We start from the raw sequence: 16,201 nt of genomic DNA, 5'->3' as shown, positions 1-16,201 counted from the left end.
CAGAGAGAGACAGAGACAGAGACAGAGAGAGAGAGAGAGAGAGAGAGAGAGAGAGAGAGAGAGAGAGAGAGAGAGAGAGACAGAGAGAGACAGAGAGACAGAGAGAGACAGAGACAGAGACAGAGACAGAGACAGATATCAAGTAGTTTGCTTCAATCTGCATTCAGACTCCATAATTCTCTCTCTGGATGTGGATAGCCTTTTCCATCATGAGTCTTTTGGAGTTGTCTTATAGCCTTGCATTACTGAGAAGAGCCCAGTCTATCGAAGTTAGTCATCACAGATACGATATGTTTGTAATTTGTGTGTATTTTTCTCCCTCTCTCAGCATCAGTTTATATAAGTTTCTCCAGGTTGTGATGAAGTCCATCTGCTCCTATTTCTTATAGCACAATATAAGGACAGTCATATACCACAACTTGTTCAGCTATTCTCCACTTGATGGGCATGCCCTTGATTTCCAATTCTTTGCCACCACAAAAAGGACTGCTAAGAAGAATTTTGTACATAGGGGTCCTCCCACTTGTATGATCTCTTTGTGATATATACATAGCTCTAGCAGTGGTATTGCTGGGCCAAAGGGTATGCACATATTTATCACCCTCTGGGCATAGTTCAAAATTGCTCTCCAGGATGACTGGATCAATTCACAACTCCACCAACAATGAATTAGTGTTCCAATTTTCCCCCATCCTCTCCAGCATTTATAATTTTCCTTTTTTTGTCACATTAGCCTATCTGACTGGTGAGATGTGGTACCTAAGAATTGTTTTGTTTTACATTTCTCTAGTCAATAGTGATTTAGAGCATTTTTTTTCCTATGCTTATAGATACTTTTAATTTCTTCCTCTAAAAACTGCCTGTTCATATCCTTTGACCACTTATCAATTAGGGAATGACTTGTACTCTTGTAAATTTGATTCACTTCTCTGTATATTTTAGAAATGAGGTCTTTATGAGAGACACTGGTTGTAAAAATTCTTTCCCAATTTTCCTCTTCCCTCCTAATCTTGGTTACATTGGCTTTGTTTATACAAAACCTTTTCAATTTAATGTAATCAAAAGTATTCATGTTGCATTTTGTAATGCTCTCTTTTCTTGTTTGGTCATAAAATCTTCCCTTCTCCATAAATCTGAGAGGTAAACTATTCCTTGCTCTCCCAGATTGCTTATAGTATCAGTCTTTATATCCAAATTGTGAACCCATTTTTTTTTTTTTTTGCTTATCCAAGTTCTTATCCAAGTAGTTGGAGTCTTTACTCCAACTTTTTTTTTGCTTTTTGGAAGAGGTAGACAGGGCAGTTGGGGTTAAGTGACTTGCCCAAAGTCACATGACTAGTAAGTGGTAAGTGTCTGAGGCCAGATTTGAACTGAGGTCCTCCTGACTCCAGGCCTGGTGCTCTATTCACTGTCCAACTTAGCTACCCTTGTGAACCTATTTTGGCTCTATTTTGGTACACAGGGTAAAATATTGGTCTATGCCCTGTTTCTGGCCACACTACTTTCCAATTTTCCCAGCAATTTTTGTCAAATAGTGAGTTCTTATCCAAGTAGTTGGAGTCTTTACGTTTATCACGTAGCAGGTTACTATAGTCGGTCACTATTGTGCACCTAACATATTCCACTGATCCACCACTCTATTTCTTAGTCAGTACAAAGTAGTTTTGGTGATTGCTGCTTTATAATACAGTTTTAAAGTCTGGTAAGCCTAGGCTGCCTTCCCTAGCATTACTTTTCATTATTTCCCTTGATATTCTGGACCTTTTGTTTTTCCAGATGAATTTTATTATTTTTTCTAGCTTTATAAAATATTTTTTGGCACTTTTATTGGTATGACACTAAATAGTTAAATTAATTTAGGTAAAATTTTCATTTTTATTATATTAGCTCAGTTTAACTATGAACAACTGAGTTTTTAACAATTATGCAGACATGACTTTATTTGTACCTCCCTAACTTCTTTCTTGTTTATTTTGACATTAGGTTTATCAAGTTCAGAGAGTGGGAGATTGAGGTACACCACTAGTAAAGTTTTGCTATCTATTTCTTCCTGTAACTCCCTTAATTTCTCTTCTAAGTATTTGGATGTTATACCACTTGGTGTGTATATGTTTAGTAATGATATTACTTCATTGTCAATGGTGTCTTTTAGCAGGATATAGTTTCCTTCCTTATCTCTTTTAATTAGATCTATTTTTGCTTTTGCTTTGTCTGAGATTAGGATTACAATCCCTGTTTTTTTTTTAATTCAGCTGAAGCATAATATATTCTACTCTAGCCTTTTACCATTACCCTGTGTGTATCCCCCCATTTCAAATGTGTTTCTTGTAAACAACATATTGTAGGATTATGGTTTTTAATCCATTCTGTTATCTGCCTCTGTTTATGGAAGAGTTTATCCCATCCACATTCACATCTAGAACGTAACCCCACGGTTGACCACACTGATCTCACTATAGGCCCTTGTTTGTTTTCCCACCTCTCAATCCTGTATTAACTCAGTCAAGCTTCCCCTTGTAAAGGAAGCTAGGTATCAGCCCCTGCTGTACAATGTTACCAATTATAGGTCAAGTGTTTGACTCTTTACAAAAAGAAGTGGGGATTGTTGTAACCACCATTTTTGGGAACTCTCCCCCAAACCCCTTCCCTATCAAGCTACTCCTGGTCCCCTAGGAAACTCACTAACAAAACAGACCTAGTCCACCAGGAAGGCCCACCAAGTCAGGCCTGTCCAAGTCCACCACAAAAAACCACCAAGCAGAACACCACAGCCCCTTACTCTTACATAGGAACCAATCAGAGGATTTTTACTGTTTGGGTAACTAGCTGGTCATTAAGCAACACTATCCTTTAACTTCTGTATTTTCCCTGCTTGCTCTGCTTGGCAACAGCTATGTTGTAGCTTTTGTTTATATAAACCCCAAGATGTATATGCTCAGGGCTTCATGATTTGGGTACATGCCCCTTGTAGTCACTGGCTTCATTATGCTCCACAATTAAAACTTCACTTAAAATGATTAATGGTCTCAACTCGCAATTCTCATTACAACATTCTAAACATGACTTTTGTTCTTCTCATTCTCCATAATAGGATTCTATATTCTTCATTTATTTATTTTGTTTTTTACCCATTGTGATTGCCTATTTCTTGACTTTTAAAAGTGGATCTCTACTTCTGGGGCATAGAGGGCTCTGACCTATTCTTCTTGTGGGGGTAGCTAAGGGCCTGGTTACTGGCTTTGTGTGCTGTGGTCTCTGGTTCTCTCAGTTAGAGGCTATATAATATTGCAGATTACCTGGTGCAGAGCGGGAGCTGGCTGGTGAGTGCCTAAACTGAGACAAAGGCCAGGACTTTCTGCATTTTCCTAGGGTTACACTGAAGCTTACAGCATGAGTTATAGGGGAGGAGTGGTCTGGTCACTTCAGGTCTCCATCCCCAACCTTCAGCTCTGGCCTTGAGCTCAGGCAGGCTCAGCTGCTGGTGACTGGTGCTTGCTGGCTCCATCACCCTGGGGTTCAGGATCTCCTGCTGGGATGCCTCCTGTCCTTCACTGGTGCCCTTCAGCCTCAGCAGAGTGATACCCTTTCTGCAGATCTCCCTAGCCTCTCCCTGGTTCCACTATTTCAGGATTTTACCCTGGGACAACATTCTCTGAGGTTTTCAAGGTCAACAAAGGGGGATTAGAACATTTATCCTTTACTCCACCATCATGGTTCCTGGAAGTTCATGTAGGTGATTTTAAAACATCCAGACTGTGAGCTGATAGCCCCAGGAACAGCTGCTGCCACTGCTGCAGGCCTGCACTTGTCTCTCACCCAAATCTGACAGACACCTGTTCTGTGGTAACAGGAATGGGAATTGCCCTTGTGGTGGGCAAATTAGTTTGCCCAGGCTCACTCTGGCTCTGCTATGGTCAGGTATGTGCTGGTGTAGCCTGTGTGATCCATGCATTGCCCTCTGTACTCCTGCTGCCGGTCTGAACAAATCCTACCCATGGAAGTTCCGTGTTGACCTGGGTTGGAAATCTGCCACATTCTATGTCCTAATGAATTCTGCCACTCTAAAATCTGTTCAGATTCACTTTTCAGAGGGAAGTGAAGGAATCTATGGGACAGCTCAGGTGAGTCCCTGCTTTCACTCTGCCATCTTGGCTCTGCCCCTGGAAACATTGAATTTGAGAAGCCCATGGAATAAACAGTTGGAAACATCCAGTAGGTAGTGTTGAGACCAACTAGCATACAGGAGGGGATTGCAGATTAGATATATAGGTAAGAAAGAAGAGCAAGGGTGAGGACTAGAGATAGTACTGAGGAATGGAGGATTAGAGGTCGTGGCAAGGATAAACAGTGGATGTACCTTCTCTATTGTGTAGGTAGCACAAGTCTCACAAAACTTGGCTTTTACTTGCTTGTATTCTTCATGTCCTGGAGGTAAATCCACCAAAAGAAGATTATGGTATTTCATGTCATTCCAGTGACTAGGGATCTCAACTGCAAGACAAATACTTAGTGATTAAAATTTTTTTGAATATGAAAGGATGGGATTATGCGATCTAAATACCTAGGGCTCTCTAAAAAGCAGAATTGTACCCCAATTCTTTTACATTCTCTTAATGTTAGGTTTTGAGAATTCAATTCAATTTAATAAACATTAATTAAGCACCTATTACATGAAAAATATTGTCATAGTAAGAAAAAAATTTATACCTATAAGGCTATTTGGAGTATGTATTGACTTGTTCTGCTCACCCTTCCATCAATATAACCCATAATTGATGAACAAGTAAATACATAAAATATGGCAAAAGTCTATTATTTTACCTATAGCATCAGTACAGATTGGATCCCATCTGTAACTTAGTCTAAGAGAGTTGTCTTGGGCCATTTAAGTGGCTTGCCCAGAGTCACACAGTTAGTAAGTGTCAGAAGCAGGATAGGTACTTATTCCTTCCTATCTCTCAACCTCTACCTACTATACCATGGTGCTCTTATCATCCAATTATTTCCTTCAAATATTTTAAATCAAATTGAGTGAATTGCTCCTTTATTTTATTTTATTTTGCTTTTTGGATGGCAATTGGGGTTAAGTGACTTGCCCAAAGTCACACAGCTAGTAAGTGTGTCATGTCTGAGGCTGGATTTGAACTCAGGTCCTCCTGTCTCTGGGGCCGGTGCTCTATTCACTGTGCCACCTGCTCCTTTATTTTAAAACACTAGTATGCAAAATTCAACTAGAGTTCATCTTCCCATGAGCTGTGAGTCTCTGAGTAAATCACTGCCTCAATTTTCTGAACTGTAAAATGAGGATAATAGCAAAACTTTCCTTGCAGGGTCATTGTGAAGATCAAATGATATATTGGTAAAGTTTAGACTGTGTCTGATGCATAGTAGGTGCTTCATAAACACTTCTTTCCCTCTTTCACATGTATCCTTAGATTCATGAGAGTTAAGTAAAAAGCAGGGGCAGCAATGGAATGGGTAAAGCTGGAAGAAGGATGGATTGTAGGAACTGCCATCACTCTCTATCCCAGGTTACTGTACATGGCAGGTTCAGAAACTCTATTTTATTAGTTCAAGCAGAAATGATATTTGCAGAAATGATTGAGACAAAGAAAACTCAGAAGACATAGAATTACAAACTGAAAAGCAAATTTATAATTTATAATAAAGGGGTTGGAGATGAAGGAGTGGTATTGTATAGTGGGCAGAAAGAACCATCCTTGAAGTCAGTAAGTTCTTCCTCTGATAACGTAGTGGATGCCTGGCCATGGATAAATCATTTCAACTCTCACTGCCCCAACAATTCTCCTGGACTGTAAGTCACCATGCAGGTTCTGATCTTTCATAGGTGTTTCCTCCCTGGATGGGATAGAGGGTTTTGTCCCTAGAAGCTCTTTCTACCAATGAAATCACAGATCCAAAACCAAAGTAAACAAAATTAAACAGGCTTCTACAAACTAGACCCTAAAATCTGAAAAAAAAAATCTAGGTTGCTAGCAACTGAGAAATTACAACCTGAATTGTGGGATCAGAAAGCTACTCATCAATCAGCTGTTTGGGGTACCTCAGTCTTGTGACTCCGTCTCCTAATCACACTAGCCTTATTTGTTTAGGTCAGCTAGTGAAACCTACTAGGCTTCTTCCATCACTGAACCCCAAAGATGTCTGAGATCCCCTTAACCTCTTCCTCCCATCTCCCATCCCTAAAGAGGAATGATCATGAAGGCATCCTTCATTCCACTTTTTGTCCTAATGCCTGGATTATTTCTACAACATATATTCATCATGTCCATCCAGATGCTGTCTATCCATAGACCTGGAGGAAATCAGAAAAGCAAGATGATACTGGATCAACTAAACATCTGTTATTTAATCTCAACTGGACCCTCACTACAGCAAACAGTTTTTCTCCTCCATAACTGATTAGGTATCCTGTTCACCAAAGTGGCCATTTGATATATTTTCTCTTCTAACCTTCATGGTACACCCATCTCCATCCTCTTAGCTGATGACTTTCCTTATATTTAATAAAAATATCTGAAGTCATTTGATGATAGCTTCCTCTTCTCACTGCCTCATCCTCCTCATATGACCTCATTCAGACATCTTGCCTGCCTATTTCCTTTACCAGTTCTCAGGTGTTACTTAAGCCTTGTTATGTCTCAGCATATCTGGCATTTAGAGACTTTCATAACTGGTCATCTTCATAGTTTACAACTCTTCTTACACTTGACTCCCCTCCACTCACTCTCCAATTAAGCTATACTAGCCTATTTGTCATTCCTTGTACACTGAATTTTACTTCTGAAACTTTGCACTGACTGTCTCTCAAACTTGGTATGTTTCCATCTTTAGTTTATTGCCTAGTTTCTCTGATTCCTTCCAGATTCAGCTCAAAACCCACCTCTTTCTGCAGGTCTTTCCCAGTCCCCTCAGCTGCTAGAGCTTTCTGTCCCTTCTGAAATGACCTTACGACCACTTCATATATATCTTGTATGTCCCTAGTTATTCTATATGGTGTCTCCCCTATTAATGGGGAGGGCGTAGGTGCTTAAAATGGGGACAGGGTGTAGGTGCTTAAAAAATGTTTGTTGGCTGATCAGATGATACCCTACAACCAACAATATTCAGTTGTGTTAAATGGAGATCACTAAGAAGTGCTCTGTCTCCTTTCTATCTCTGACCAGGGTGCTGGACAAGGGACAGTGGAGGCATGGGTATATTAACACTAACAAGGAAAAGATTAACAGTTATTGAAACTTCCCAAGTTCTTAGAATTTATTCTTGTTTTTCAGTGCTAATGAGAGAATACTTGGCCTACCCTAACATCTAAATTCCTAGTTCTTAGGCTTGACTCTGATACTGGCTCAGTCTCTAGTTCCATCAGCCCACAGTATCTGACTCTTCTGATCTCAATATGGGGTGCAGAAGCTTGAGGATTAGCTGAGTTTTCTCCACCTATAACCCTCCTATCTTCCACAGACCACCTCATCATTCTCTTTTAACCATCACTGGTTGAGCAGCTCTTACACTGGGTCTCGTCTTGTTTTGGGTGGAAGAAATGAATCAAAGGAGGAGGAGACATTTCTTCTATTCCTAGCTTTGTCCCTGAGCGCCTTTGGAACCTTGAGCAAGTCATCCACTGTTTGTTGACCCCATTGGTTGATAAAATGTAGAATATTATAAACTCTGTATAGATCCAGGGTCTGGATTTGTGATTTCATTGGCACAAAGAGCTGCTAGGGGAGAGCACTGTCTCCACCAATGCAAACTGGCATGTTTTATACAACTTGTGGTCTTTAAGTGTTGCCTAGAACAGTGAGAAGTAAAGTGACCTGATCCACAGGCCATAATATGGAACAATGCTTCCTGTTTTTTAAACTTCCATCAAGAAAGCTCCTTTCTCTATCCAGGCTCCAAAGCTACCTATCCCCAGATTATAGGCCTAGATGCCTCCTTCACCTCTCACATAGAGGTACTACACCAGGAGTGGGGAACCTGCTGCCTCAAGGCAAAATGAGGCCCTCTAGGTCCTCACATATGGCCCTCTGACTGAATCCAAATGTCAAAGAATGAATTCTTTTATTAAGTGGATTTGTTTAGTGAAATTTGGATTCAGTCAAAAGACCACACTTGTGTACCTAGAAGACCACATGTTTCCTTGAGGCTGCAGTTTCCCCACCCCTGTGCTATACTCTGGCCCCTGGGAGCTGTTTTCTCTTTCTTATGTTGCCCATCTCTCTTTGTTTTGGCTTGTGCCTTGGAAGAAATTATCTTAGTTGGATCTTCCTAGGTAGCTCAGTCCTTGATGGTCAAGATCCCTCTTTCACCTATCTGTTACCTTTTCTGTTGCAGTCTACTAAGTTGCAAACTCCTCCAAGGCAGGACTGTCTTTTGCATCTTTTTGTACCCCAGGGCATGTTGTAAGCGCACTGAATAAAAGTTTACTGATTGATAATCGACTCCTTTGGCAGTCTGATAGAAGCTATAGACCCCTTATCAAAATAATGTTTCTAAATGTCTACAACAAAATATTTCCATATTACAAGTGAAAGAAATTATATTGAAATATAGTGATCAAAATATTTTTAAAACTAAGTTCATAGATCCCAAAGAATGATATCCTGCTCTAGGAAATAGGTCTGGAGTTTGGAATCTGTTCTTAACTTGTGGATGGGGCACCCTGGAGGATTCTTGTTATTCTCACTGCTGGAGGATTTCCCTCTCCTGACCTGTTTGTCTAATTTTCTTTCTGATTTATTTTCTCAATCACCTCATTACCTAGATTCTGACACTCAGATGATTTTTGCAACCATGTTTCACTTTTCACTGACCAAATCATGAATTATCCCACGAAAGGGCCCACTTTAGGCAATATTGTCAAATATCTCCTGGTGAGGATCAAAATTTAGCAAAGGGACCTCAGAAGCCTTTTAATCCAAAAACCTCATTTTATAGTAGAGTAAACTGAAGCCAAGGGAAGGTAAGTGACTGACCCATGTTCACATAGGTAATAAGCAGTAGCAGGATGTGAACCCAACTTGTCTGACTCCAGACCTTGTCCTCTTTTGAGGGTATTACATTATCTCCTACTGTGTCACACTCCCCTTGTAGAGCCTCATTCTCCCACCACCTCCATATCTAGCAAGCCTGCAGTACACTCATGCTCCTTTCTCTTCCTGGGTCTCTATCGAAACTTGACTTTTGGGGGAAAAAAACATCTGATGAACTCAGCCATGTTTCTACCTGTGTTCTGCTCTGTATTTTGGTTGCCAGGTCCAAAAACTTGATCTTTATAGGTTCCTCCAGAAGAATTCAGTCTCTGTAGTTATCAACAATATTCATTCAATTAAGGAGAACTTAGCAGAGACTGGCTTACAAACTGGAAAGTTAATTTAAAAATTTTTGAGGGGAGGGATTTTATTCAGCAGTTTGCTAAGGTGTAAATATCTGAAAAAGATTACAATTTTATTCCTCTTAAGGGTGTCTGTATTTTATTAAGGTTCAAAGTTTTAACTAAAAGAAATGAATTGAAAATAGATGACAAGTTGGAGGGGAAGGATTGAGGGGTTTTGTTTTAGTTTAAATCAGTGCTGTCAAACTTCAATAGAAATTGGGGCCACTAAAGTATACATAAAAATCCCTGCAGGCCATGTATGATTTAGAAAACCACATAATAAAATTATCTGTTTTGTCTATTTTTGCTTATTTTGCTAAATATTTCTCAATTGCATTTTAATCTAGTACTGGGAACTTGGCAATGTTGTGGGCATCACTTGTTGGATCCCTCTGCTCAAGTGCCCAAAATTGCAGTAGAGCCAGGAGAAATGCTCTGTTGGTTCTGAGAGAGAAAGGGAGAGTTGGGAAAGACAGAAAGACAGGGAAAGAAAGTACAGACTCAGGGCATTTATGCTGTGTGTCCCCCATACTTGGATTTCTCTTCCTTCTCATCTCTGCCTACCAACTTCCCCGGCTTCCTCCAAGTTCCAGCTAAAATTCCACCTTTCTTAGGAAGTCTTTATTGATTCCCCTTAGTTCTAGTGCCTTCTCTCTGCTGATTATCTCCAGTTTATCCATTTTAGCATTTTAACTTATTTTCATGTTGTCACTCCATTAGTTGTTTTTTTTTTTTTTTTAGCTCTTTGAGAATAGGAACTGTCTTTTTATCTTTCTTTGTACCAGAAGAGACTTAGCACAATACCTGGACACACAGTAGACAGTTGATAACTGTTTACTAGCTAAATGACAGAGAGGGAGAGTTGAGAGAAAGAGGGGAGGAAAGGGGCAGAAAGAGAATGTTAAAAGAAACAAAGCAAAGCTGAACCTACCTTCAAGTTTTTTGACCCAACGAACAGGCAAGCTGTGTCCCTTTCCATTTGTAGCAAGACTAGTGTTAAAGTCCACTGTGTAGTTTTCATTCTTAATTTTAACATCAATGTTATTTTTCTTTCCTCTCTTTGCATTCTCTAAATGCAGATTAGTCATTTTGTCAAAAGGCTTGAAACGACCGTCGTCATTATACTGCCACGTGGTGGTTCTGCTGAGCTCCTCAGCTTTAGCCTCCTCATCCATGCGTAATTGTGTTCTCTTCATCATGCCTTGAATTGCCTGGGAAGCCTCCAACACATCTCGGGGAGTTCCTGTGACCTCAATTTGAGACCCTCCACATTTTATATCAATGGTGATATTCAATCTTTTTTGTAGTTCATTCAGTTCATTGTATTCTTTTTCACCAAAGCTTTTGATGGATTCATCAGAGAAAGTACAACTTCTGTGCTCCTTTAAAATAAAATCTTGTATCCAAGAGATAGTGCTTTCGACATCCTCCTTGCTTTCACCACACACCTGGAAAGTTGCTGATTTTTTAATTTTTTCCAAAACCAAAGTATCTTGTTTTGGGGGAGGCTGGCTTGCAGGACTGAAAAATGCTTTAAAAATAAGTGATAATATCATGAGAAGCTACCCATAAATATTTTCAAGGTAAATTATAGGCACATGAACTTTAAAGAAAATGTACAACTTACTTTTTATCTTTGAGAATACAGAGGTTGAGGTTGGTGGCTTAGATCTTACTCTTTTTTTCATAGTATCATGAAACACTTCCAGTAGCTGTGGCAGGCAGATGACCACTTTCACTTTTTTCACCGATTGGCCAGACCCTTTCTGTGCAAAATCTTCAATGGCATCCATTATAGATTCTGCAACTTCAGTAGGGTCTTGTTTGGTCTGTCCTAAAAGAACAAAAGAAACAAAAAAAATAATAAGAAAAAAGCAACAAAAATTAACACCTCTCCTTTTTCCTTAGTCTCTCCCTGCCTCAAACTACTATTTAAAAGTTGGTAGGTTTGATTCTTAATGGATAGCTGTTCCTTCCCACAAATTGATAGCCACTGTTGGATTCACTATCAGTATCTCAAACATTGTGGACTAAGTTCCCTCTCTTCCAGGTCCTGCAGGAAACTTCAATTCCTGCCCTCAGGAAGCCTACAGTTCAATTGACAATGGCTCTAGGAATCTGAATCATCCAAAGGCTGAACTTGGCTGTTCACTGCATTCAGATACTCATTTCATGCCCCACCCCCTTTTAGATAAGTAGTTTTTTTTGGTAGCCTATATACTGTCTTAACCGTATGAACTCTGGTAGTTAAATAATTTTTAAATTATCTCTCCTGGGTCTATTTTCCAGGTCATATTTTTCCAATGAGATATTTTACTTTCTATTTTGTTTTTTTCATTCTTTTGGTATTGTTTTACAATTTCTTGATTTCTCATAAAGTCATTAGCTTTGATTTGTACATTGTAATGTTTAGTGAATTATTATCTTCATTGAGCTTTTGGACCTCCTTTTCCATTTTGGCAATTTTGCTTTTTAAGACATTCTTCTCTCATTGATTTTTGGACTTCTTTTCCCATTTGGGTTAATCCATTTTTTATGATGTTATTTTCTTCAGCATTTTTTGGGTCTCCTTTATCAAGCTCTTAACTCATTTTTCGTAATTTCCTTGCATCACTCTCATTTCTTTTCTCATTTTTTTTCTTTATTGCTCTTCTTTGATTTTCTTTTTTTCTTTCATTTAAAAAAATTTATTTTAGACTCAAAGATCAGAACACAAATATGGAGTAGAGAAAAGAAACAAAGACATATCATAAACTTAAATACAAAGTAAGAAAGAAAAAACAGCCTGTCATATGCATAGCAGAACACGAGAGGATTCAAGATATGTAACAATAAATTTTCAGTTTGAGAAAGCCTGTGTGATAAATAATACATGTTGTGTTGAGAATTGTCCATCTTTTTTTTTTGCTTCCTTGTGAATTTTCTTTTGCTCTTTCCTGTGCACTTTTTTGCTTTGTTCTTTTTTCCCCTTCCCCCACCCCCAGCCCTGAAGACTACAATAAAGTTTGCATATGTTTCTCTGTAGTTATAGATATATATGTACCCATGTACATATATCCATACATATATAGACATATACTTCCCAAAACTTATTCTACTCCTAATCTTTCTTTCTTACTTGATTTTCAAAATCCTTTTTGAGCTCTGCCATGGTCTTTGACCAAATTATACTTTTCTTGGAGGCTTTGGATCAGAATTTTGACTTTGTTGTCTTCTTCTGGCTGTATGTTTTGATTTTCCTTGTCAACAAAGTAAGATTCTATAGTCTGTTTTTTCCTGTTGTTTGCTCTTTTTCCCAGTCAATTACTTGAGTTTTTAGTACTTTGTTAAGGTAGGGCTCTGCTTCCAGTAGGGAGGAGGTACTGTTCCAAGTTTCAGAGGTTTTGTGTAGCTCTTTTCAGAGATATTTCAAAGCACTTGTAAATTTTTAGTTCTTCCAAGGTGGTATGATCAAGGGAGAGGTGGCCTGTGCTCTGGTTTGTGGCCACAAGCACTCTTTTCTGCCTTGGCATTATGAGGAGGATTCCCTCTTCACTGTCACCACAAGCTCCATTATGCAAGTATTACTCCTTGCCCCAGGACTGCCACCCAGGTCTGTAACCCAGATCTAATCAGGGGCAAAGCAAGAGAATCCTCCCTCAGTGCCATCAAAGAGATCCCTACAATCCCCCTCTGATCATCTGCTCACTCCCCCCACCATCTTTGGGCTGAGAACTCCAGAAGCAGTTGCTATAGCAACCTCTACCTCTGCTGCCCCAGAGCTGGGGCCAGACTCTGCTCCTATCTCACCTGGGTCTGACAGAGACTTTTCCTACTGACCCTCTAAGTTGTCCTTGGCATTTGTGGATTGAGAAGTCTGAAAACCACTACACCTGTCAGTGATTCAGTTCCCTGAAGCCTTCTTTAAGTTTGCTAGGACCCTAACTGTGCTAACATGGCCAATGTTGGTCTGCCCTCCTCTCCCAGCCTGTGCAACAGACCTTTCCAGGTTTTCTTGGGCTGGAAACTTTTTCACTCTATAATTTTCTGGGTTATACTGCTCTAGAATTTGTTTAGAGTCATTTTTATAGGTATTTGGAGGGGTTTGGGGGAGAGCTCAAGCAAGTCCCTGCTTTTACTCTGCCATCTTGGAGTCACACATGCACTTCCACCCTGTGAACTCTGAAAGTCATTTAGAAAGTATGTAAAGAATATAAAATGTCCAATGTGTTGAACCTCTGGCTTGATTTTGAATGAAGGAACATAAAATTTCATTGAATTACTTTACTGTAAAGATAAGAATTGAAATTTTGGCTACTCGGTTGTGTAAGGTTCTTTGGGAACTACATACCCAAAAGTCTGACAAGCATTTTTTTATGGGCCAGGTACTGGGGATATGAATTCCAAAATAAAACACTATTTGTCTTCAAGGAGTTTCTGTGCTACTTAGGAAAATGTCAAACATGTAGATATATAAATATAAAATATACACAAAACAAATAATAATAGTAGTAGCATTTATGTAACACTCTGAGATTTATAATGTGCTTTGCACATATTATTTAATTTTAGCCTCTCCATGGCTCTGGGAAGTAGGTGCTACTTCCTTCATTTTATAGATGAGGATACTTAGGCAGGCAAAGACCAAGGTGGGATTTGAACCTAAGTCTTCATGACTTCAAGCCCAGAGGTCTATATCTTGTGACACCTAGCTATAACTGATCTGGAAGGAGAGTACTAAAGCCAAGAGGGACAAGGAAAGGTCTTGGGTAGACTATATCACTTGAACTGAGACTTAATAGAAACTATAGATACTAAAGGGCAAAAGTGAGGGAAGAGGACAGAGGCATCTAGACATAACAAGAGCCTGTAAAAGGGCATGGAGGAGAGATTATGTGTGGGAACCAGCAAGTAGGTTATATTAACATGGAATGTATGAAGATCAAATCATTCTATAAAGACAGACTGAAACTGAAATGTAAAAGCCTTTAAATGCCTAATGGGGGTATTTGTATTTTATCCTAGAGTTCACAGGGTTAACTCTAAAAAACTGAGGTTTTTTGAGTGGGGGAAGCAAAATGGTTGTATCAATATAATCATAATTCATGATATTTAGAAATATCAGTTGGTCAGCTGTGTGGATGATGGATTGAATAGAAGAGAGGCTGGATGTTGAAGACTAATTTGAAAACTAGTGTGACAGTAGAAGACTATGGGTGATGTTGGGTGATTACTATGATTTACTATGAGGTAAGAGAAGGGAACAAATATCAGAGATGCTATAGAGATATGATCAATAAGGTAAATGTAGAGTTCTACATTTGAGTTTTACAAAATCCATAGTACACTGTAAGGGAGGCATGGCTATACAACATTTCACATGTATCTGGTTTGAACAGACTAGAATTTCAATACAAGGGAACAGTGTGACATGGGAGCAAAACAAAAAGGAGGAAGTTAGACAATAAGCACTATTAAGCACCTACTCTGTTCCAGGCATTGTGGTAAGTACTGGGTATATGAAAAGAGGCAAAGGGGTAACTGGGTGGTACAGTAAGTGTGACCCTGGGCAAGTCACTTAACCCCAATTGCTTCCCAGAATGAGAGAGAGACAGACAGACAGAGAGAGACAGAGAGACAGAGACAGAGAGAGAGAGAGAGAGACAGAAAGAAATGAAAAGAATCAAAGATAGTCCCCATTCTTAAAGAGCACACAATCTAATGGGGGAGACAACATGCAAACAACCATATATAAGTAAACAATATACAGAATAAATAGGAAATAATACTAGGCATAAGTAACTAAGAATTAAGAGGGATTAGGAAAGGCTTCTTTTTAGAAGATGAGATTTTGGCCTGGGAAGCCAGGCAGTAGAAATGAGGAGGGACAGCATTCCAGGCATGGGAGACAGTTAAAATGCCTGGTCTGAAGGTGACTTGTCTAGTTCAATTAACAGGTAGAAGACCAATGTCATTGGAACACAGAGTTCATGGTGGGGTTTGAGGTGCAAGAAGACTGGAAAGATAAGGAGGAGCAGGTTATGAAGGACTTTAATATCTTTGACAGCTAAGTGGAAAGAGACTTGTGGGGTGTCTTCTTTCCTCTGGTCATTTATTATTTGAGGAATGAAGGTCCTCTCTTTATCAGACTGGAGCAAAAGAGGAAACAGTGGGAGATGAAGTCAGGAATTTGTTAGAGGAAGAGCAGAGTAAAAGAGGGAATTCTTTACAATTGGCCTTGATTCTCTCTGAAAAGTAGGAAGGAAGATCCTTAGCTCAGAGACAGAGGAAAAGGGTACAATGAGAGACTTAATGAGCAGAGAGAAGATCTAAATAACTGCTGTGATGAGGGGAAAAGAGAATATTTTAAGGAGGAATAAAAAGACAACCTTCCTCCAAGGAAGTCCCCATTGAGTTTGAATACCATAAATTTGTAGCAGACCTGGTGAGCACAATTGTGTGATAGCTTCAGCGGTTCAAAAGCAAGTAAGGAGGAAAGAAGGAGGCAGATGATGGTAGTGGTTCAATTCATGGCAAGGCACAAGTATTACCAGACATGGAAGCAAGGGATTTGAAAGTAGAGGATGGTGGAAAGCTTAACTGTTTCACTCACCAACTTTATCCTATAAGACATATAAATAAATATAAAGAAAAAATAAATGTATAAAAATAATAGATTTTTATAAACAAGTCAACTCCCAAATACTTGGCCTTCCAACAAGCAGTTGATTTATTATTACCAGAGAGAAAGACTTGTATGAAATGAGACAGAGGAAAGCAAGCTGAGCCTGAAGAATAAGATACACTGTGCCATTTAAAATGTAA

General features: G+C 39.2%; 1 protein-coding gene across 1 annotated transcript in view; it reads right to left on the bottom strand.

Annotated features, from left to right (window-relative positions):
* LOC138143702 (protein mono-ADP-ribosyltransferase PARP14-like) overlaps nucleotides 1-16,201 on the bottom strand; it is a 76,749-nt gene that overhangs the window by 7,457 nt on the left and 53,091 nt on the right. Inside the window, exons 13-15 of the mRNA XM_069064927.1 lie at nucleotides 11,025-11,231; nucleotides 10,329-10,928; nucleotides 4,358-4,491 (exon numbers count right to left, since the gene is read on the bottom strand). Of these exons, the coding sequence (XP_068921028.1) occupies nucleotides 4,358-4,491; nucleotides 10,329-10,928; nucleotides 11,025-11,231 (941 nt within the window). The remainder of the gene's footprint in view (nucleotides 1-4,357; nucleotides 4,492-10,328; nucleotides 10,929-11,024; nucleotides 11,232-16,201) is intronic.

This window comes from Petaurus breviceps, unplaced genomic scaffold, assembly GCF_028583685.1.
Source record: "Petaurus breviceps papuanus isolate PSGF00001 unplaced genomic scaffold, PetGlider_PUasm1.0 90654, whole genome shotgun sequence".
Lineage (NCBI taxonomy): Eukaryota > Metazoa > Chordata > Mammalia > Diprotodontia > Petauridae > Petaurus > Petaurus breviceps.
This window is presented reverse-complemented; position numbering and strand designations above follow the sequence as displayed.